Raw genomic sequence first — 24,715 nt, 5'->3', positions numbered from 1 at the left:
CTCCTGATTGGTGAGGCCCAACTTTAGTACAGGAAGAGGCGGTCGGAGCATACTGCAATTTATTTCCTTCACTCGCCTGCATTCCAGCTGCCCTCTCCCTGTTTCCCCTGCTAAAAACCGTATTCGCGGTTTTTCAACATTCGTGGGGGTTCCTGGAACGGAAAACCCCTGCGAATACCGAGGGAGTACTGTATATGATTTGGGGGATAAAGTCATTTTAAACAGATGAGACTCTACCCCACCATGATAGATATAGGGGGGGGGGGGGGGACACCATCTAATGGTGGATTATGTGACGAGCATTTTGATTCTGGAGAAATTAAGTTCCATAACATGAGAAGCTATAGTCAGATATGGAGTCATTCCATAGGGCAAGTTTATCATTGATAGTAATATTGATCTTTTCTTCTAGGTTAAAAATTAAAGTTGGGAGTTAGAGAAAGCGTCAAGTTTTGGTATAGTCACGTGTCAATGATTTTGGGAGAGAGCGAGAACCCGAAGGCCTTGAGCATGCGCAGATGCTCAAGGCCCAGGCAAGAGGCAGGAACTTCTTTCATCGGCACGTCCTGTGGGCCTGCGTGCCGGTGCCAGATGGGGGTAAGGCTGAGTGCTGTTCAGGCGAGGGGAGGGGGAGCGGGCGGGGGGGGGGGAGGGGGAGCGATGCCAGTTTCTCGGGGGGGGGGGGGGGGGCTGGAGCAGTGTGGGGAACATTGGAAGTATCAAGTGAATTTCCCTCTACTTCCTATGGGGAAACTTGTTTTGATATACAAGTAAAGCAATGTTACTTACCGTACAATTGTTATCCAGGGACAGCAGGCAGCTATTCTCACTAGTGGGTGATGTCATCCGACAGAGCCCCGATACGGACGTCTCCACAAGCAATGTCTTGCTTGAAGAAACTTAGAAGTTTCGAGATGCCCGCACCGCGCATGCGCCAGTGCCTTCCCGCCCGATGGACCGGGCGTGTCTCCTCAGTTTCAGGTAGCTAGCCTGAGAAGCCAACCCAGGGGGAGGTGGGTGGGACGTGAGAATAGCTGCCTGCTGTCCCTGGATAACAACTGTTACGGTAAGTAACATTGCTTTATCCCAGGACAAGCAGGCAGGTATTCTCACTAGTGGGTGACCTCCGAGCTAACCTCAATGGGATGGTGGGAGTGTTGGCAACTTAAGAGAATAAATTTTGTAACACTGTTTGGCCAAACTGTCCATCCCGTCTGGAGAAAGTATCCAGACAATAATGAGAGGTGAAGGTATGAACCGAGGACCAAGTGGCAGCCTTACAAATCTCCTCAATTGGTGTCGATCTGAGGAAGGCTACAGAGGCTGCCATTGCTCTGACCTTATGGGCTGTGACCCTACAAGGAAGGGATAATCCAGCCTGGGCATAGCAGAAGAGATACAAGCCGCCTTCCAGTTGGAGATGGTACGCTTTGATACAGGTCGTCCCAACTTGTTCGGATCAAAGGAGACGAAAAGTTGAGGAGCAGTTCTGTGTGGCTTGGTGCGATCCAGGTAGAAAGCCAAAGCACGTTTACAGTCCAGAGTGTGAAGAGCTGATTCTCCATGATGAGAATGAGGCTTTGGAAAAAATACTGGAAGTACAATGGATTGGTTGAGATGAAATTCAGAGACCACTTTAGGCAGGAATTTCGGATGAGTGCGGAGGACCACCTTGTCATGATGGAATACTGTGAAAGGTGGATCCGCCACTAAGGCCTGAAGCTCACTGACCCTGCGAGCAGACGTGAGGGCCACCAGAAAAACCACTTTCCAGGTGAGATACTTAAGTGGAGCCTTGTTGAGAGGTTCAAACGGAGGCTTCATGAGATGAGACAGGACAACATTGAGATCCCAAACCACAGGAGGAGGTTTGATAGGAGGGTTGACATGAAAAAGACCTTTCATAAATCTGGAAACCACAGGATGAGCAGAAAGAGGTTTCCCCTGTAGAGGCTGATGGAAAGCCGCAATAGCACTCAGGTGGACTCTTATAGATGTAGACTTGAGACCAGACTGAGACAGGTGTAGAAGATAGGTCCAATCACAGAGGAATAGGGAAGCTCGCTGGAGCTCCTTGGCATTGGGAAATACACCAGGAAGAGAATCTAGTCCACTTTTGGGAGTAGCATTGTCGAGTAGCAGGCTTCCTGAAGCCTCTAAGACATCCTCACCGCTTGAGAAAACTGGTGAGGAGTTACGTTGAGAGGAACCAAGCTGTCAGGTGGAGAGACTGCAGGTTGGGATGAAGCAGTGATCCTTGATGTTGAGAAAGCAGAGAAGGAAACATTGGAAGAAGGACTGGTGTCCTGCTGCTGAGTTGAAGCAGAAGGGAGAACCAATGTTGTCTGGGCCACCGAGGAGCTATCAGAATCATGGTGGCTTGGTCTGATTTCAATTTGACCAGAGTCTTTTGAATGAGAGGAAATGGAGGAAACGCATACAGAAATCGATTCCTCCAATCCAGCAGAAAAGCATCTGCCTCGAGGTGATGAGGAGTGTAGATCCTGGAGCAAAACTGAGCATGTTTTGAAGTTGTGGGGAGCCGCAAAGAGGTCTATCTGAGGCGTCCCCCATGTGCAAAGATCTGATGAAGGGGTTGAATGGAGAGTCCATTCATGAGGCTGGAGGAGTCGACTCAAGTTGTCTGCCAAGACATTGTCCTTCCCCTGAATGTAGACAGCTTTGAGGAAAGGCATTGTGGCGAACTGCCAATCCCAGACTCTGAGTGCTTCCTGGCAGAAGGAGGCCGATCCCGTGCCCCACCTGCTTGTTTACATAATTACATGGCGACCCTGGTTGTCTGTGCGGTATGAGGACCACCATGTCGTGAAGCAGATGTTGAAAAGCTTGAAGAGCATAGAAGATTGCTCTGAGCTCCAGAAGATTGATCTGATGGAGGCGGTCCGCACTGGTCAGAATCCCTGAGTGCGAAGCCCAGCCAGATGAGCCCCCCTAGGCATAGGCCGAGGAATCAGTTTGTGAGAACCTTCTGATGAGGAGGGTGTTGAAACAGCAAACCTCTGGACAGAGTCGAAGAGAGTCATCCACCAAAGTAGAGACCTGCGAAGAGCAGGAGTGACTATGATGTGTCGAGTCAACGGGTCTGACACTTGAGTCCATTGAGAAGCTAGGGTCCACTGAGGAATTCTGAGATGGAGCCTGGCAAAGGGTGTCACATGAACTGTAGAGGTCATGTGGCCCAGGAGGACCATCATGTGTCTCGCTGAGATGGACTGGTGAGAAGATACAGACTGGCAGAGATGAAGAAGAGCATCCATGCGCTGAGGAGGAAGGAATGCTCGAAGCTGAATGGTGTCCAGTACCGCCCCGATGAAGGGAAGGTACTGGGTAGGGCTGCAGATGGGATTTGGGGAAGTTGATCTTGAAGCCCAAGCTCTCTGCAGGAAGCAGATCGTGGTCAAGGTCGCCGAAATGACCTCTGGAGCAGAGGGGGCCTTGATGAGCCAGTCGTCGAGGTAGGGAAATACCTGAAGACACCCTGTTCCGGAGTGCAGCAGCCACCCACCACCAGACACTTCGTGAAGACTCTGGGAGACGAAGGACAGGCCGAAAGGAAGCACTCGATACTGCAGATTGCAGATGTCCACCCGAAATCTGAGGAACTGGCGGGAGGCCGGATGAATGGAATGTGAGTGTAGGCCTCCTTGAGATCCAGAGAGCATAACCCAGTCGTTCCGCTCGAGGAGGGGGTAGAGAGAAGCAAGGGTCAACATGCGAAACCTCTCCTTTACTAAAACTTGTTGAGGACTCGAAGGTCCAGGATGGGTCGTAGGTCGCCCGTCTTCTTCGGGACGAGGAAGTACCGGGAGCTAAAACCCGGTTGTGCTGGTCCACAGGGACCGGCTCGACGGCCCGAAGACGAAGCATAGCCTGAGCCTCCTGAAGGAGAAGGGCGGTCTGCGTTAAGTTGAAGGATACTCTCTTGGAGGGTGGTCCGGGGGGACTCGGATGGAAATGAAGAGAGTACCTTCTCTTACGATGGAAAGGACCCAGAGGTCGGTGGTAATAGCCTCCCATTGATGGTAAAAATGATGGGAAAAATAGGGGGATGCAGAACGAGGTCGGTTATGCTCCCTGGAAGAGAGTCAAAAAGGCTGAGTAGCCTTCGGTGCAGCGGCGGCTGAGGTTTCTGCTGAGCCTTCTGGGGAGGCTGTCTCTTCGCCGGTTGTCTCGCAGCAGGAGTCTGACGAGGGGTGTATCGCCGCTGATAAATCAAAGGCGGTCTAGAAGGTTGAGACTGCTGAGGCCTTGGGCTTAGGCCGAAGGATAGATTGAAAAGACTTTTTATGATCCGAAAGTTTCTTGGTAACAGTCTCGATAGACTCGTCGAATAAATCAGCGTCCCGCACATAGGCACATTGGCAAGTCTGTCTTGGAGGTTCAGATCCATGTCAATTGTCCGAAGCCATGCCAATTGACGCATGGCCACGGAACAGGCGGCAGCACGTGCCGAGAGCTCAAAGGCATCGTACGAGGACTTGCATCAGCTGAAAGACGTAGCTGGGAAAGGGAGGCTACCACTTCCTCGAACTCGAATCGAGCCTTGAGCATCAATGTAAGGAGTAAACTTGCGGAGCACCGGCAAGAAGAACTCCAATTATGAAGAAAAAAAGAAATTATAATTGAGCACTCGAGACGCCATCATAGAATTCTGGTAGATTCTCCTACCGAACTTATCCATCGTTCTCCCCTCTCGTCCTGGTGGTACAGAGGCATAGACCTGGGAGGGATGAGAACGCTTGAGAGAGGACTCGACCAGCAGGGATTGGTGAGAGAGTTGAGCGCCCTCAAACCCCTTATGATGAACAATGCGGTATCTTGCATCCAATTTGCTTGGGACCGCAGGGATGGAGTACGACGTCTCGAAACACCACAGGTGGAATAGTGGAAGGCGGTACCTGAGCCGAGGACAGGCACCGACGTCGAACTCATGGCCGAAGTCGGGGTAAACGAAGCCGGCTTCAAAAGCCCGGAGTCGCAGGAGCAGTCGCTGGTTTCGCATGGACGGGCGAAGTGGCCGATGAAGTCGAAGCCGAAGGTTCTTTAGCAGCTATCCATCTTGAACATCGACTCCCCACAACAGGCAGCGCCGCTTAAACGCTCGCGCTGTTAGAGTGGACAAGGCCGGCACGATTTCGGGAAATGTTCTGGACCAAGATACTGCAGGCAGCGTCGATGCGGTCCGTCAGCGAAATCGCGCGCTGGCACTTGCTACACTTTTTAAAACCGGTGATTGGCCGGGACATAGGCCGAAAAAGCTCCACCGCTAGATCGAAGGAGCTGGGCCTGAGCCACGTGGCCGACCCGGCCGACTCGCCGGAAGAAAAAAAAATTTTATTTATTTTTTTTTTAAATAAAAGAAAGAAAACACACGAAAAGAGGAAAAGAAATCCAAAATCGCGGAATTAGAAGGCAATAAAACGGGAATTCAGTCAGCGCAGAATTGAAGTAAAACTTCTCAGCTCCGCGGAAAGAAAAGAACTGAGGAGACACGCCCGGTCCATCGGGCGGGAAGGCACTGGCGCATGCGCGGTGCGGGCATCTCGAAACTTCTAAGTTTCTTCAAGCAAGACATGCTTGTGAGACGTCCGTATCGGGGCTCTGTCGGATGACATCACCCACTAGTAAGAATACCTGCCTGCTTGTCCTGGGATAATCTGGTTTACCAGCATGCTTCTGGAACGAATTATGCTCGTAAACCAAGGTTCCACTGTATAATTAAAATTGTACTAAAACCTTTCAAACTATAAAATTGAAAATACGATCAACATTATTGCTTGCATGAAAAACATTGTTCTCATCCAACCAGGTACAGATGTTTTCATAGCATTATTGCATAGTCACAGATGAAAGCATTATTTAAAACTTGATGTAGACATTAACAATGCTCAATGGCCTCAGTTTATTCTGAAATGGGGTACATATTTTTCATCTGTGGTCATTCTTACTATTCCCTTCTTTAAAAGAAATGAACAAAATGGTTTTCCATATTTAGTGGATGAGATTATATAATACAAGATAGACCTCACCTTTGGAATGCTTCCCTGAAGGCCTTTTGGATGATGTCTCTTCAATGGAATGTGCTGATGTAGGTAGTGCATTCTCCAAACTGTTACTAATACGTATGGGGACCTCAGCCCTTGAAGCCTAGAAACAGGTAAAGTTCAAAAAATAGGAGGTAAATATAATTGGCTTTCTTCAATACTCCAACCTATTTTTAAATTGTGATAAAATCAAATCAAATAAAAGTGAAATGTGAACACTACATTACAATTTATATTCTGCCAAAGCCCTTATGGGTTCATGGCAAATAATAATAAAACATCAGTTACTGGAAACAAACTATGTAACAATCTTCTAATCTAATTAAAATAGGAAGGTTATTCCAAATTAGAGGAGCCCAAAAAAAAAAAAAGATGCATTCCATTGAGTAAATGAAAATTACTTGTGGAGATGGAAAATGAATGTAAGATTAGGTTTTTGCCTTCAATAATCTTCTTTCTGTTAGTCCCTGTAGGATTCCATACTCTAGCTTTCAATCCCTTCCCGCAGTGTGGGTGTTGCAGAAATCCAAACACTTTTCTGAGCACATGCTCCTCCTACCTCAAAGAGAGAGTTAGAGCCCCCTGCAGTTCAGTCCCAAAGCCAAGAAACCATACCGAAACCAATCTAGGACAAAACACGAAGAAACCACTCTGGCAACATAAGCAATTTCTGTTTTGATGTGCTCAGCAAGATATAGGAATATAAAGAAGAAACAGGCAACAGCCAATACAAAGGACAGTTAGGAACAACGCAGAACTCACCTGCCATGTGCACTGAGCACCCATAGGAAACTACCATCAGTAAGAGATATACCCGTCTACTAGCTGGAAGATACTTCAGCCTGCAAGGAGAAAGTACCAAGGCAGGCGATTCACAAACATGAAGCATATGTTTGTTTGTTTATTAAAATCTTTATATACCGCCCAATTTGCCAAAAAAGATCAAAGCGGTTAGCAATCCAATCCAATCAAAGTAATGAAAAGAACTCCATTTAAAAGTAGGAAAGACAAAGCAAAATAAACTAAGTATCATACATCTAACATATAAAATATTTAATACATTCTTTAAAAAAAAAAAAAAAAAGAAGAAGAGAGAGGGCGGCCTATATGGAATCCTACAGGGACTAACAAATAAGATTACCAAAGGTAAGAACCTAATCTTCCATTCTTTTACGTCCCTTCCGGATTCCATACTCTAGGTAACGTACCAAAGCAATGGCAGCGTCAAGGGATGAAAGAACCTGCCCTCAACACCAAGGTACTAAAAGAAGAAGTGAGCCGGCACATCCACTTGGTAAAACCAGGTAAAGGCATGAAGACAGAACCAAGCAGCCGTCCTGCAAATTTCATCTGGATGAAACACTTGAGCCTCCGCTCATGCGGTAGCAACACTTCCAGTTGAGTGGATCTTAACAGAAAACAGTGGCTGCTTGCCACGAGTGAGGTAAGTTGCTGAAATGATCCTATGAATCCAATGGGTGCTCGAGAACACTGAAGCCAGCCTATTGTGATGGAGCTGCCAATTGCCCACAGGTCCGGCTGTTTGCGGCTCACAGTGTTACAAAGGCAATGCAGAACCTCTTGGTAGTACCCCTTAGTGATTTGACAATCCTGCATCAATTGGTCAATGACAATCTCATTTCTGGATGTTGAGGGCCTACCAGAATGTGCTTCACTCTCCATTGTTGTGCGGCCATCTCTGAAGTGGTTGTACCACTTCTTTATCTGTGTGGTGCCCATTGCTTCATCCACAAAGGCCTGTTGAATCTTGTGGATCGTTTCCACTTGGGAATTACCAAGCTTTACACAAAATTTAATGCAGTAGCATTGTTCAACTTTTTCTGTCATTTTGTCAAAAATGAAAATCTGACAGTGCTCACTTACACTTCCTCACTCATTGGCAGGCTGCCAGCAACTGACAGTTTCTGTAGGCGGGAAAAAATGCAAGCATGCGCATTAGGGTCACATACATACGTGCACTAAACCACTCCTCCCTAGCTTTATTTGTTTCTGCAAGAAAAATTAAGGTCTGATACTTTTTGAACAGCCCTCGTAGAATACTGAGGAACAGAAGTTACATCCAAGAGGGACACCTGTTAATCAGTCTCTCTATCTCCACCTGCTGGTAGATGTGTGCTAGCCCACTAGTCTCTGGATTCATTTGCTGCTGTTGCTAAGAGGGAGATAGAGATGCAGAAAAATAAATGGAGGAAAACTAAAAGGAAAAAGGTTAAAGTCAGAGATGGATGTAGGAGAGGAAGTAAAGACAGGAAGGAGAGAACAGGCAAATAGAGTGCAGCCCCTGGCAAGAAAATTAAGAAAGAAAGCAGAAACTGGGATAAACATGAATAAAATGGCCAGACAACAAAAGGCAGAAAAAAAAAAATTATTTTTAGTTTCATGAACAAAAAAATGCAGTTTTACTATAAATTTGCACTGCAGTGTAGATTGATGTTCCTCTTTGGTGTTGCACTGTATATCTTACCAATTTTGAGGTTTAAGTTTGATTTTTGTCTAATTTAAGTTTGTGGATACTTGTAGTTGCATTTTCCTATGAAGGGGCCTTGTGATATGCATCACAGATATTTGTATTATGTTTAGTGACTTACGAGATAGCTGATGGGGAGGGAGGGTGAACTGTCTTCATAGACTGGCTTACTATGTTAACCCAAATTTCTAACCTCTGTTTATATTCGAGTCAACCTTTTTTCCTCCTTTCTGGAGGGAAAACAAGGATACCTCGGTTTATAATCAAGTATACTGTATACAGTAAACTATATTGCTATGTAAAATCAGTAAGTAAACGGCGAAGGAACAATAAGCCACAGTGGTTTACTGCGGAGATCTCAGACCTGATCAAGGAGAAGAAAAAAGCATTCATCTCTTACAAACAATCAGGGAAGCAGGACTCTAGAGCAGACTACCTGGCCAAATCAAAAGCCGTCAAAACAGCAGTCAGGGAGGCTAAATTCCTCATGGAGGAGTCTCTAGCAAAGAACATCCAGAAGGGAGATAAATCCTTCTTCAGGTATATCAGTGATAGAAGAAAAAACTCAGGCGGGATTGTACGTCTTAGGAAACCAGACGGAGACTATGTGGAAAAGGATTCAGAAAAAGCCCAACTATTAAATGAATACTTCTGCTCAGTCTTCACCCGAGAAGCGCCAGGGCTCGGCCCTCAGCTACAGACAAGGGTTGGCTCAGTTGACCCGTTTAGTAACTTTGAGTTTACGCCCAGCAGTGTCTACGGTGAGCTGTCAAAGCTCAAGGTTAACAAAGCAATGGGGCCGGACAACCTGCACCCCAGGGTGCTTAGGAAGCTGAGTGATGTCTTGGCGGAGCCACTGTCCGCGCTCTTCAACCTCTCCCTTAGTACAGGCAGCGTCCCGTTGGACTGGAGGACGGCTAACGTCATTCCACTCCACAAGAAAAGCTCAAAGATGGAGACAGCAAACTACAGACCAGTGAGTCTAACATCGATAGTGAGCAAACTAATGGAAACTCTAATCAAACACCAATTAGATAAGATCCTGGATGAAGAGAATCTACGGGATCCCCGACAACATGGATTTACTAAGGGGAGATCCTGCCAATCCAATCTGATCAGCTTCTTTGACTGGGTAACGGGGAAGCTGGATATTGGGGAGTCCCTGGACATCGTGTACCTGGACTTTAGCAAAGCATTCGATAGCGTACCACACCGCAGGTTACTGAGCAAGATGAGTTCTATAGGATTAGGTAACACATTGACGAAATGGGTTGGGAGCTGGCTTGGAGGTAGGCTCCAAAGGGTGGTGGTGAACGGCACCCCCTCCGAAATGACGGAGGTGATTAGTGGAGTACCACAGGGCTCAGTCTTGGGCCCAATCCTATTCAACATCTTTATAAGAGACTTGGCAGAAGGGCTTCGAGGTAAAATAACATTATTCGCCGATGACGCCAAACTGAGTAATGTAGTAGGCAAATGCACAACAGACGAAGATTCAGTGCCCGACAACATGATGCACGACCTACTCCTACTGGAGCGATGGTCTAGGACATGGCAACTCAACTTCAATGCCAAAAAATGCAAAGTTATGCACCTGGGCAGCCAGAATCCATGCAAGTCTTATACCCTTAATGGCGAGGATCCTAGCAAAAAACGGTAGCAGAACGAGACTTGGGGGTAATCGTCAGTGAGGACATGAAGTCTGCCAATCAAGTGGAGCAGGCTTCGTCCAAGGCAAGACAAATCATGGGCTGCATACGAAGGGGTTTCGTCAGTCGTAAGGCGGAAGTCATTATGCCATTGTATAGATCCATGGTGAGGCCCCACCTGGAATACTGTGTGCAATTCTAGAGGCCGCATTATCGCAAGGATGTGCTGAGACTGGAGTCAGTGCAAAGAATGGCCACCCGGATGGTCTCGGGACTCAAGGATCTACCATACGAAAAACGGCTTGACAAATTACAGCTATACTCGCTCGAGGAGCGCAGAGAGAGGGGGGACATGATCGAGACGTTCAAGTATCTTACGGGCCGCATCGAGGCGGAGGAAGATATCTTCTTTTTCAAGGGTCCCACGACAACAAGAGGGCATCCGTTGAAAATCAGGGGCAGGAAACTACGAGGTGACACCAGGAAATTCTTTTTCACTGAAAGAGTGGTTGATCGCTGGAATAGTCTTCCACTACAGGTGATTGAGGCCAGCAGCGTGCCTGATTTTAAGGCCAATTGGGATCGGCACATGGGATCTCTTCACAGGGCAAAGGTAGGGGAGGGACATTAAGGTGGGCAGACTAGATGGGCCGTGGGCCCTTATCTGCCGTCTATTTCTATGTTTCTATGTTTAGTCAATTTGGAAAAGAATAAGGGATTGGACCAGTACTGCAAAAACTGATTTGTAAAATTTTTTACAAACAGGACATATCTCCTTAAAAGGCCAAACAATTTTTTGCAAACCAACTTAATCTTAACCATCATCTCAGCCATACTGAACTCCCTCCTCAAAGCACCCTCACCTCTGATCCCTCCTCCTCGCTCTCCCAAGATTATGGCTGATTATTTCCATGACAACAAGATCGCCCTTGAATTCATTTTAAAGTTACACTCTTCTCTTCTCTCCTATCCACCATCCACTCTCCTGAACTTCAAACTAGAGAATGACACGGTGACTGTTACCCACTGCTAGCCATGGGTAACCTGCCAGAACAGGGGGGAAATCCTCCCCCCCACAAAAAAAATCCCCCACACCCCAACAAGTTGCTGCAGGTACGGGGACAAAGCTATTCACCATCCCATGGAGCAGTGGATGGCCTTATCCCCACAGTAAAAAATCTGCAACGAGTTGCCTCCCTTCTCACCCCTCCAGGGTCAGCGGTACCCCCCCCCCACGAGTCCAGCACCACCCTCCATGCCTATTGCGGGTTGAACAGTCGCACCTAATGCGTCTGCTGCCGGCGCCAAAGCTGACCCAGAAGATTTCCCTCCAGGTCAGCCGGGGATCCCAGTTACCTCAACAGTCCTCCTTCCAGCTGGGCTGCTCCTTCCTGCCTTCAGCGGCACTTGCTTGCAGGGACGTGTGCAGCAGCTCTTGCACACTGCACCTGGCTGACCCGGAAACCATCTCTCCGACAGAGAGATTGCTTCTGGTCAGCTGCTGCATGTGTCCCTGCAAACAAGTATGGCTGAAAGCAGGAAGGAGCAGCCCAGCTGGAAGGAGGACTGTTGAGGTAACTGGAATCCCCGGCTAACCTGGAAATAGAGAATGACACAGGGGAAAAACCTGTCCCTGTCTCCAGCCCATCCCGGCGCGCTCAGGCTTGTCCCGGGGAGCTCGGTCTCCATCTCCGCCCCTGTAAACCATCTGTTTTATACTGAGCTTATTTTATAAAAGTATAAAAAGAAAATATTCTGTACAATTATTTTATAAACCAAAGTTTTGGCTACCGAACTAGAGGAAGAGATCTTCAACTGAAGGGCTTTGTCTATAAATGTTTATCAGCAAAACTAATATACTACTTTATCCTAAAGCAAAAAATAAATAAATAAAATAATTTTTTTTTCTACCTTTGTTGTCCGATTTCTGCTTTTCTCATCTTCTCATCATTCTATTCCTTCCATCCACTGTCTGCCTTCTCTCTGCCTCTTCCATATGGAATCTGCTCTATTTTTATGCTTCTACCAGAAACTATGCCTCTCCCTTCCATCTCTCCCCTCCCCCCCCCCCCCCCCCACATTGGTCTGGCACCCATCTTCTTCCCTCCACTCCCCCCTCCCCTAATCTGGCATCTCTGTCTTCTTCCCTTCCATCTTTCCTTCCCTCCCCCAGGTGGCTTTTAGCATCTCTCTCCTTTACTCCCCTCAAATCTGGTATCTGTCTCCCCAATCCAGCATGTAGCCTTATATATCCCCTCCTTCCATCCAGTATGTGCTCCCCTCTCTCACCCACTTTCCTTCAGCGTCTTCTCCCCTCTATCTCCTACCTGTTTCCATGCAGCGTCTGCTCCTCACTCTCTGCTCCCCATTTCCCTCTCTCTCTCTCCACTTCCCTTCAGCGCCCTTTGTGCGGTCCAGCAGCCCCCTCCCTCCTGATCGCTGCAGTCCAGGCATCTCCTTCCCTTCCCCTTCGCTGGCAATTTTCATTTTTCTGTCTCCGTGTGGCACAAGCCTTTAAACAAGTTGAGTGTAGCTGCACTGAAACTTCTCTGATGCAACTTCCTGTTTCCGGTTGCATCAGAGGAGACATTTCAGGCAGTTGTGCACAAATTGTTTAAAAGCTTGTGCCGCTCGGAGATAGAAAAATGAAAATCACCAGCGAAAGAGATGGGGAGGGAGGGATATGCCCAGACCGCAGCGATCAGGAGGAAGGAGATAGGGGGGCTGCTGGACCGTGCGATCAAGGAGGATGATAAATATTTGAGGCACATTGCCTCACTTAACTGTGGGGACAAGGCCATTCACTGCTCCACAGGGCGGTGAATGGCCTTGTCTCCATACCCGTGGCAACCAGATTTTTTTCCTCCCCGTTTCAGTGGGTTACCCGCGGCTACAAGTCACCATGTCATTCTCTACCTGGAAGGCTTCCCTCCGACGTCAGCTCTAACACTAAAGGGAAGCCTTCTGGATCGGCTTCGGCGGGCATACCCAGCTGGACGGACATGAAAGGAACAAGTAAGGGAGAAAGGAGGGGGAGGAAAGCTTTGTGACATGGGAGGGGCCATAATTTGGGACAAAGGCTAGAAGGCAAGGAGGAGTACAAGAACTTAGGACATAGAAGGAAAGGGTGGGGCATGAACTTGAGACATAAGGGAGGGAGGGAGGAAAGGAATAGAAAGGGAGAATTATTGGGCATGAGCATGTGAGTGAATTCATGAGACTGAATTCTGAGGACTTTCTTAAGAGATCAGACTCCACAGGTGACCCTTGAGGGGAGGAATGCTGGCCTAGTGCCTAACCCTCTCAGTAAGCCTGGTTCTAAGACAGAGGTTGTGGAGGATCAGCATTAACGATATCCACCGCTAGCTCATTTAAGTGTTTCCGATGTTACAGTGAACATAAGAATTGCCAATGCTGGGTCAGACCAGTGGTCCATCGTGCCCAGCAGTCCGCTCACGCGGCGGCCCTCTGGTCAAAGACCATTACCCTGAGTCTAGCCCTACCTGCGTACGTTCTGGTTCAGCAGGAACTTGTCTAACTTTGTCTTGAATCCCTGGAGGGTATTTTCCCCTATGACAGACTCCGGAAGAGTGTTCCAGTTTCCTACCATTCTCTGGGTGAAGAAGAACTTCCTTATGTTCGTCTGTGGGTGTCTGGCATTCAGTGATCACTGCATGGTACGGTTTAATATTACGATGGGTAGTGAGAGGGCTCATTCAGAAGCAAAGGTTCTAAACCAGGGGTGTCAAAGTCCCTCCTCGTAGGCTGCAATCCAGTTGGATTTTCTGGATTTTCCCAATGAATATGCATGAGATCTATTAGCATACCATGAAAGCACTGCATGCAAATAGATCTCATGCATATTCATTGGGGAAATCCTGAAAACCCGACTGGATTGCGGTCCTCGAGGAGGGACTGACACCCCTGTTCTAGACTTTTAAAAAACTAACTTTGTCCAGATGGGGGTTTGGAAGGAGTGGAAATGCAGTGGGCAAAACTGAAAGGAGCAACTGTAAAGGTGACGAACCTTTTTGTGAGGCAAGTAAGTAAAAGTAAGAGGAAAAGAAGGCCACTTTGGTTCGCAAAAGTAGTAGCTGAGAAGGTAAGGAATAAGAGGTTAGCTTTCATAAACTACAAAAGATGACAGAAAGATGAAAACAGACAAAAATATCTGGAAAAGTTAAGAGAGGATGGTTGTGTAGTAAGGAAAGCAAAGATGGGTCATTACATGTCAAGTGGACCAGGAGCCCATGCTCGACCCCCTTGAAATCCAACCAAATTTTACAGGGGTATTGTCTAGGGCAGGGGTGCCCAATAGGTCGATCGCGATCGATGGGTAGCTCGCCAAGGCAAAGTGAGTCGATCACCCAGGACTCACTTTGCCTTGGCGATCTATCGGGACGATCAGTCTTCCTCTCCCAGACGTCAATTCTGCCGTCGGAGAGGAAGTTCAGGGCAGCCAATCGCTGCCTGGCTGGGCGAACTTCCTCTCCGACGGCAGAATTGACGTCGGGGAGAGGAATGCTGGTCGGCCCGAAGCAGGGAGAGCATGGGGCGGCGACGGCTTTGGGGCCTGTTATCCATTGGTGGCGGTTTGGGTCCTGTTCCCCAATGGCAGCGGCAGTGGCTTGGGGAAGGGCAGGGAGAAAGAAAGAAAGGGGGCAGGCAGGGAGACAGAAGGAAAGAAGAGAAACAGAAAAAAAGAAAGGGGGCATAAAGAGAGAAAGAAAGAAAGGTCAGGGAGAGAGGAAGAAAAAGTTGGGGGAGGGAATGAGGTGTGGAGGAGAGGAAGCATACAGGCTGAAAAAAAGATTGGATGCACAGTCAGAAGAAGAAAGTGCAACCAGAGACTCATGAAATCACCAGACAAGGTAGGAAAAATGATTTTATTTTAAATTTAGTGATCAAAATGTGTCTGAATTTATATCTGCTGTCTATATTTTACAATATGGTCCCCTTTTACTAAACCGCAATAGTGGTTTTTAGCGCAGGGAGCCTATGAGCGTCAAGAGCAGTACTGGGCATTCAGCGCAGCTCCCTGCGCTAAAAACTGCTATTGTGGTTTAGTAAAAAGGGAGAGGGGTGGGTATTTGTCTATTTTTGTATGGTTGTTACTGAGGTGACAGTGCATAGAGTCATCTGCTTTGACCTCTTTGAAAAAACCCCGGAATAGGAATGATAATTAACAATTCTATGTGTACAGTGTGCGTTGTGTTTTTTTAAAATTTTATTGTTGGTAGATCATTTTAACTTGGTCATTTTAAAAGTAGCTCGCGAGTCAAAAAAGTGTGGGCACCCCTGGTCTAGGGTCTCAAATGAAAATCTACAAAAATTTTTGGATCTCAATTTGGTCAGGAGCTATGGGTGGTTGAACAAAAGCAATCGATCCACTCTCATGCCTCGTGTGACCTAAACACCAACTTTGCTTAAGCACTGCAGCAGAAGGAAACTACCTAAGTGTATGAAATTTTGCAGTTTGGTACAACACCTTGGAGAAGTTTCTGTGCCATGTTTGAAATCTTTTGTGAATGTGCTTCCATTTCTACAGGTCAGCAAATTAAGCAAAATAGTTCACAAATGAAAATTTTTGATGGAGTTTGGCTCCATACTGCTGCTGGTAGGTAAGTCAGCTGAGGGTACAATTTTACCAGCAGACATGTACCATGAGGTACTTCCAAGATTTGCAATACGAGCCTTTACAGTGAAGCTGAAGATATGACCATTCAAAAAATATGGCTTTATGCATTTATGCAAATTTTCACTGTTTTTCAGATTCAAATCTCTCTAATGTGCAGTTTAGAACATAAGAACTTAAGAATTGCCGCTGCTGGGTCAGAGCAGTGGTCCATCGTGCCCAGCTGGCCGCTCACACGGTGGTCCTTGGTCAAAGACCAGCGCCTTAACTGAGACTAGCCCTACTTGCTTACATTCTTGTCTAACTTTGTCTTGAAACCCTGGAGGGTGTTTTCCCCTATAACAGACTCCGGAAGAGCGTTCCAGTTTTCTACCACTCTGAGTGAAGAACTTCCTTATGTTCGTACGGAATCTATCCCCTTTCAATTTTAGAGAGTGCCCTCTCATTCTCCCTATCTTGGAGAGGGTGAACAACCTGTCCTTATCTACTAAGTCTATTCCCTTCAGTACCTTGAATGTTTCGATCATGTCCCCTCTCAATCTCCTCTGTTTGAGGGAGAAAAGGCCCACTTTCTCTAATCTTTCACTGTATGGCAACTCCTCCAGCCCCTTAACCATCTTAGTCACTCTTCTCTGGACCCTTTCGTGTAGTACCGTGTCCTTCATCATGTACAGCGACCAGTGCTGGATGCAGTACTCCAGGTGAGGGCGCACCATGGCCCGGTACAGCGGCATGATAACCTTCTCCGATCTGTTTGTGATCCTCTTCTTTATCATTCCAGCATTCTGTTCGCCCTTTTCGTCGCCACAGCACATTGCATGGACGGCTTCATTGACTTGTCGATCATAACTCCCAAGTTTCTTTCATGGGAGGTCTCTCCAAGTACCGCCCCGGACATCCTGTATTCGTGCATGAGATTTTTGTTACCTACATGCATCACTTTACACTTATCCACGTTGAACCTCATCTGCCATGTCGATGCCCATTCCTCGAGCATAATTATGGGTGGGGTAGCACTTTACATCAAAGAGAACATCAAGACAACTAGGATCACAGATGTCAAGTACACTGGGGAATCCATCTGGGTAAACCTGGCCAGAGGCGGAGAGAAATGCCTATACCTCGGTGTGGTATACAGACCTCCAAGACAATCGGAGGACAAGGACACAGAATTAATTGAAGACATTGAGAATATCACCTTACGGGGGGACGTTGTCCTGTTAGGGGACTTCAACATGCCTGATGTAGACTGGAACACATTCTCAGCAACAACTTGTAGTAGCAGGAGGATATTAACATCCATGAAGGGAGTACAGCTCAAACAAATGGTACTAGAGCCCACTAGGGCCCAGGCCATCTTGGACCTGGTACTTACGAACGGGGAAAGCGTCACGGAAGTCTTGGTGGGAGAAACGCTGGCAACCAGTGACCATAACATGGTATGGTTCAACCTTAGAAAGGGCTTCCCTAGATCACAAACAAAAACGAAGGTACTCAATTTCCGGGGCACTGACTTCGCAAGCATGGGTGATTTCGTCCATCAGACGCTACAGGCTCAAGAAACAACGGATGATGTGGAAGCTATGTGGTCAACACTGAAAAGGACACTACACGAAGCAACTATCCGCTACATAAAATCGGTAAATAAACAACAAAGAAAGAAGAAACCCCGTTGGTTCACTGATGAGGTCTCACACCTAGTCAAGGACAAGAAAAGAGCATTTCTTTCATACAAACGCACCGGGGAGAATGAAGCTAACATTGAATACAAGACAAGGTCTGCAGCGGTCAAAACAGCAGTCAGGGAGGCCAAACTTCGAGTGGAAGAAACTCTAGCAAAGAACATTAAGAAAGGGGACAAATCCTTCTTCAGGTATATTAGTGACAGGCAGAAGAACACAAACGGGATAGTACGCCTTAGAACAGCAGATGGGATTTATGTGGAAACAGATTCCGAAAAAGCCAAACTACTAAACGATTACTTCTGCTCAGTCTTTATCTGCGAGGCACCTGGACACGGGCCACAGCTGGAAGCAAAGCCAAGCAAGGAAGACCCATTTCAGAATTTTGGGTTCTCACCAGCTGATGTTTACAGCGAACTGTCAAGACTCAAGGTGAGCAAAGCCTTGGGACCAGACAAATTGCACCCACGAGTGCTCAGGGAGCTGTGCGATGTCCTGGCGGAACCGTTAACCATGCTCTTCAATCTCTCCCTAAGTACGGGGAGAGTCCCCCTGGACTGGAAAACAGCTAACGAAGTTCCTCTGCACAAAAAGGGTTGCAGAGCGGAGGCTGCAAATTACAGACCAGTGAGTTTCACATCAATAGTGTGTAAACTCATGGAAACACTACTTAAATGTAAATTAGACACGATTTTGGATGAGGGGAATCTAAGGGATCCTAGTCAACATGGATTCACTAGGGGTAGGTCATGCCAATCCAATCTTATCAGCTTCTTTGATTGGGTAACAGGAAAGCTGGACTCGGGAGAGTCTCTGGACATAGTGTACTTGGATTTCAGTAAGGCTTTCGACAGCGTCCCACACCGTAGACTATTAAACAAGATGAAATCAATGGGGTTAGGTGAGACACTAATTGCATGGGTCAATGATTGGCTGAGTGGAAGACGTCAGAGGGTGGTGGTCAACGGCATCCTCTCTGAGACATCGGAGGTGACCAGCGGAGTGCCACAGGGCTCGGTCCTGGGTCCACTCCTTTTTAACATATTCATAAGGGACTTGACCCAAGGGCTTCAGGGTAAAGTAACTCTATTCGCTGATGACGCCAAACTATGTAATATAGTAAGTGAAAGCAATCTGCAGGATAGTATGACGCAGGATCTGCTTACGTTGGAAAACTGGTCCTCGACATGGCAGCTGGGCTTCAACGCTAAGAAATGTAAGGTTATGCATCTCGGTAACAGAAATCCATGCAAACCTTACACCTTAAATGGAGAAACACTAGCTAGGACTTCAGAAGAAAGAGACTTGGGAGTAATCATCAGTGCAGACATGAAGGCCGCCAAACAAGTAGAGAAGGCCTCATCCAAAGCAAGGCAACTTATGGGATGTATCAATAGAAGCTTCGTTAGCCGCAAATCTGAAGTCATAATGCCACTGTACAGAACCATGGTGAGACCTCATCTGGAGTACTGTGTGCAATTCTGGAGGCCACATTACCGTAAAGACGTGCTTAGAGTTGAGTCGGTTCAGCGGATGGCCACTAGGATGATCTCGGGGCTCAAGGGTCTCTCATACGAAGAAAGACTAAACAAATTGCAGCTCTACACTCTAGAGGAGCGCAGGGAGAGGGGGGACATGATTGAGACATTTAAATACATCACGGGACGTGTCGAGGTGGAAGAAGACATCTTCTTTCTCAAGGGACCCTCAGTCACAAGGGGGTACCCGTTCAAACTCAGAGGAGGGAAATTCGATAGTGACATAAGGAAGTATTTCTTCACAGAAAGGGTTGTAGATCACTGGAACAAGCTTCCAGAGCAGGTGATCAAGGCCACCAGCGTTATTGACTTTAAGAATAAATGGGATGCCCTAGTAGGATCCTTACGAGGGTCGAGTTAAGGAACTAGGTCATTAGTACTCAGACTTAATGGGGTGGGTCAGTAGAGTGGGCAGACTTGATGGGCTATAGCCCTTTTCTGCCGTCATCTTTCTATGTTTCTATGTTGCAGATCTTCACAATCCCCGTGTCTTCCCTACTCTGAATAACTTCGTATCGTCCTCAAATTTAATCACCTTACTCGTCGTACCCATGTCTAGATTATTTATAAAGATGTTGAAGAGCATGGGTCCAAGCACTGAGCCCTACGAAACCCCACTGGTGACGTTATTCCAGTCCGAGTATTGTCCATATACCCCCACTCTCTGTTTCCTATGATCCAGCCAGTTTTTAATCCAAGTGAGTATTTCACCCTCGACTCCATGGCTCGTAATTTTCCGAAGTAGTCGTTCTTGCGGAACCTTGTCAAATGCCTTCTGAAAATCTAGATATAAGTCAACTGGGTTGCACTTGTCTATCAGTCTGTTTACTCCCTCAAAGAAGTGCAGCAAATTCGTCAAACACGATCTGCCTTTGCTAAAACTGTGCTGACTGGTCCTCATCAGCCCATGTCCATCAAGCTGATCAATGATACGGTCCTTTATCAGCGACTCTACCATCTTTCCCGGTACCAAGGTCAGGCTCACCGGTCTGTAGTTTTCTGGATCTCCCCTTGAATCTTTCTTGAAGATCGGCGTAACATTTGCCACCTTTCAGTCTTCCGGAATCTTTCCCTATTTGAACAACAGATTGGCTATTAGTTGAAGCAGTTCAGCTATGGTCCCTTTCAGTTCCTTGATGACCCTCGGATGAATGCCATCCGGTCCCGGGGATTTATCACTCTTAAGCCTATCAATCTGCCTACACACCTCCTCTAGACTGACCATCAATACTGTCAGCTTTTCGTCTTCATTTCCAGCATATATCCTGAGGGTTTCGGTATGCTGTGTACATCTTCTTCAGTAAATACAGATGCAAAAAAAATGTGTTCAGTTTGGCGGCGATTGCTTTGTCCTCTTTTAGCACTCCCTTTATTCCATGGTCATCCATCGGTTCCACCACTTCCTTCGTGGGTCGTTTCCCCTTAATATATCGAAAGAACGGCTTGAAGTTATTTGCCTCCTTGGCTATTTTTTCCTCGTAGTCTTTTGGCCCCTTTAACCACCTTATGGCACCTGCATTGATGTTGTTTGTGCTTGTTCCAGTTTTTGTCCGTTTTTGACCTTTACCATTCCTCTACAGTGAGCCACGCCACTGTGCCATCGTTAAAAATCATTGGAACGAGACGAGCTGATATATTTACTGTTGCAGGACCACAATGGTGGAATTCACTTCCCCAGTACATCAGAATAGAAAGTGATATCCTAATATTTAAAAAGCTTTTAAAATCTCATTTATTTAAGGACGCCTTCGATCTATAACTTAAATAAGAGACGCCTCTAACGAATTTTTATTTGACTCAAACAAATATGCAAGAAAAGCTTTGAAAATTTTTACCCTACCTTTCGTTCTTCCCTGGTTTTTTGTTTTTTTCTTCTTCCCCATTGTAACTTTACCCTCCTTCCCTATCTTTCATGTGAGTCATAATTGATTTTATTGTATTTAGGTTAAAGTCTCTATATGATATTATTATGTACATCGCCTAGAATTTCGAAATAGGCGATTCATCAAATGTGAAATAAAACTTGAAACTTGAACTTGAAACTTTGTTTTTTTTCCCTCTTTGATCCCTTGTTAATATGCGGTATATATAGATTTTGCGCCTCGGTGACTATGTCCTTAAAAAGGGACCAAGCTTGCTCTAGCGTTTTTACAGTGCTTATCCTCTTCTTAATCTTCTTCCCTACCATGAATCTCATCCCTTCGTAATTTCCTTTTCAGAAGTTCAGTGCCGTGGCTTGTCATTTTGGATTGATGTTTCTCTCCTGCACCCCTTCTACTTCTACATCTTGTGCCAGTCCTCGTAGGCCATATAGAATAAGTCCAGAATTGCATTTCCTCTAGTGTTTTCCTTGACAAGTTGTTCCAGGAAGCAATCGCCTACAGCATCCAAGAACTTTGTCTCTCTAATGCAGCCGGAGGTGCCTGATGAAGTGATCATAGCCTTCATAGGTGTATTAAGGCCTGCAAAATTATGCTGTTCAGGGATCCAGCATATGTCTCTGCGGGAAGGCCAGTGAAATGACCGTGCATGACCTTGTGGATGCAAAAAATTAACCAGGATGTCACATTCTTCCACTGAAATTTCACATACATGACCAATCCACCAAGAATTGTCATGTTCAGGATCAGTATCAGACTAAGACATTGGCAATGAATGAGCTGGTGTCACTTGAAATTTTGCTAATGCAGAGTCTAGCAGTGTCTATGGGCTTAAATTGGTGATTTTCTCTTGTTCCAGCCACTGTGTGGTCCATACTAAACCTTTGCTCCTGAGCAGGTCTTATTGCTTTAATATCTTGCTTAGCAATGAAGAAAAATTTGATTCCCGAGACAGATTTATCGCAGAATTCAAATAGATCCCTTGGTGTCAGAATTTGGTTATTGAGAGCGTTAAGTTGGCATGGGCAGCTAAACGCTTGGCTGTTCCCCCCAATCCAATCATATGGAGATTTGCCATGGCTGGTGCCAAAGAAGTTCCACTCAGCAGTAATTTGAAAGTCAGTATCATGGCTGCAGAAGTTAATGAAATTCTTGAAGTTTTTATACTGCGCAGCAGAACCTTCACTAAAGTAGTGAATATGGCTTAAGACAGGCAAGACTTCCTTCAGTTGCAGAATAAGCTTCCTCAAAAATGCATGAACAGCAATAGTATTGTGACGCAAGTAGTCACTGATCATGCATATGCATAGGCTTTTGATATCAGAATTGCAGAAGTAGATAACTATTTTCCCAGTGAAGCCCCTGTACTACATCCTGAACGATGAAGGAATAATTTTCAGCAAAGACCATAAAAAATAATAGCATGCCCCTCCTTTATATTTGCTTTCAGTTCCTTCAGATAAGCACTTTGGTTCTTGGAAATAAAATGGTGGCTGGCCAAATTAGAAATTTTTCCAATTAATTCGGAAGTGAAGTCCTCTATGGATAATTGTCAAGTTTCCAGTGTATTCCGATCAGTTTGAATCCACTGTTTAAATTCAATGATATCATTTGGATCATGTTCACCAAAGAACTCAGTAAAATATTCCCCTAGGACATATTTCACACCACTGCAACATGCAGTTTTTTGAGTTCGTATCACAGACAGTTTTATTCAGAAGCACCTTGTAGTCATCTGGAACTGCAATTGCTGAAAGCATAAGTTTCACATTCTGGTGGATTGTGCAGGCACAGACTGAATGAATCCCTGATGAACTGACTGTGACACACCACTTTGGCCGAAGCTCAGAGAACTTTGAGAACCCAATTTCAGACTCATGCTGACTGCGATAGGTGGTGTACAGTTTCTTCCGATTGCATAATAGCAATCTTTTCTGCTTTTGCACTTTTTCCACCACCGATACGAACAGAGACATACTCTTTTTTGCCTGGGCATATTCTAGAGATTTCATCATCTTCATAAAAATCCAGGACTTTCTGTGTAATCTGCTGAGCAAGCACTTTTCCTCTCTTTGTTGCTGGAACAGCAATAATGCCACCCCCTGCTGTTTCAGCTTCCTGGCCTTTTTAACCATTCTTATTGAACGCCAAATTCCAAAGCAGTTTTCTCAATAGTCCAACTGTGTGGACCAAGAGTGAGAATTTGTATTTTCTCCCTATTACTAGATAGTTCTAACTTCTGCTTCAGTTCAATCAATATAAGGTCATAAGTCATAACACCTTTTACATTGGCCACTTTCTGGTTCTGCTTTGATATCAGCTGGAGTTAAGTCACCAATAATTGCAATTTGGTCTGCAACTGCATTATGGGCTTCAGAGAGTTTGCGTTTAGCATAACTTAAAGAATTTTGCTTGCTAATCCGTTGAATCTTTAGAGGAGAAATTCCTAGTGGTGAAAAGCTGGCATTGAGGTTTTCAGATGCATTGGTAGGGTTATCACTGTCAGACTTAGGGCTTTCCAGAGAAAGGAAAATGGTAAAACTAGAGGACATAATTTGAGGTTGAGGGGTGATAGATTCAGGGGCAATGTTAGGAAATTCTACTTTATGGAGAGGATAGTGGATGCCTGGAATGCGCTCCCAAGAGAGGTGGTGGAGAGTAAAACTGTGACTGAATTCAAAGAAGCGTGGGATGAACACAGAGGATTTAGAATCAGAAAATAATATTAAATCCAAGATGGCCGCTGCATCTCTGCTGCAGTGAGGACGTCGTCGAGATTTACTCATAAGCAATAATGCCGAAGAGACGGGGCAGGAACGTTGGAGGAGCCTCCCAGCGACCCTTAGCTCCTGTGGTTACCATTGACGACTTTCTTCGGCGCCTACAGCGGGAGCAGGAAGAGTCGGGAGCCAACTCGCTAGGTACACCGCCGGAGAGTAGTGCAGTGGTGAGATCCTCTGGGCTTAATGTTACCCTTAGCCCCGACGTCAGGACGCCACCCCTTCAACCGACGCCGCAGGCAGCTAGCTCTCCACGGGACCAGAATGCACCCGAAGAGGTAGCTTCTTTGTCTCCAGAGGCTGTTATGGAAGGCTCGCCGAATAGAACAACACAGAGTGACATGCTCTCTCTGCTAGGACCTGCGACCGGGACAACGGAGGTTGGGGGAGTACAAGACTTCACTGAGGTAAAACTAATTTCAGAACAGTCTTATACTACACCATTACAACTTTTTTCTCCTACTAAACCCCCAAAAGTTACACTTGAAGCACTATGGGACTTGGAGTGAATTTGGGGAATTCCTTAAATCCTCAAATAAAAAGTTTGGACAAAGAATTAAAAGAACAGAAAGAAGAAATAAAATTGATAAAACAGGACATATCTCAGTTAAAAACAGAGACCAAAATACAAGTAAGGAGCTAATATCATTAAAACAAAATCAAGATCTGCTGGTTAAAGATAATATAATACTCAGGAGGAAGCTGGAAACTCTGGAGAATAATGGCCGAGCTAACAATTTGAGATTTATAAATTTTCCTAAGATCTTATCAACTTCCCCTAGAGAGATGGTGAAAAGGTATTTATGGAAATATTGGAAATTCCTGAAAGCTCTTTACCTCCTCTTACAAGAGTGTATTATCTTCCCGCCAAGCCCCAATCCAAAGAAGAAGAAAAAATTGAAGAATCCCGGGATAGACCATTGAACATTTCTGCAATTTTGGAACAATCGGATAGAGAATTGGCTGTTTCAGCCACTCTCTTGCTGTCTGTGGCCTTG

General features: G+C 46.0%; 1 protein-coding gene across 4 annotated transcripts in view; it reads right to left on the bottom strand.

The window, feature by feature from the left end:
• ZCCHC14 (zinc finger CCHC-type containing 14) overlaps positions 1–24,715 on the bottom strand; it is a 215,938-nt gene that overhangs the window by 165,042 nt on the left and 26,181 nt on the right. For all 4 annotated transcript variants that reach the window (XM_033941595.1, XM_033941594.1, XM_033941597.1 and 1 more), the window contains exon 2: positions 6,051–6,168. In XM_033941595.1, the coding sequence (XP_033797486.1) occupies positions 6,051–6,168 (118 nt within the window). The remainder of the gene's footprint in view (positions 1–6,050; positions 6,169–24,715) is intronic.

The sequence above is a fragment of the Geotrypetes seraphini genome, chromosome 4 (assembly GCF_902459505.1).
Source record: "Geotrypetes seraphini chromosome 4, aGeoSer1.1, whole genome shotgun sequence".
Classification (NCBI taxonomy): Eukaryota; Metazoa; Chordata; class Amphibia; order Gymnophiona; family Dermophiidae; genus Geotrypetes; species Geotrypetes seraphini.
The sequence above is the reverse complement of the archived record's forward strand: the minus strand, read 5'-3'. Positions and strand labels throughout refer to the sequence as shown.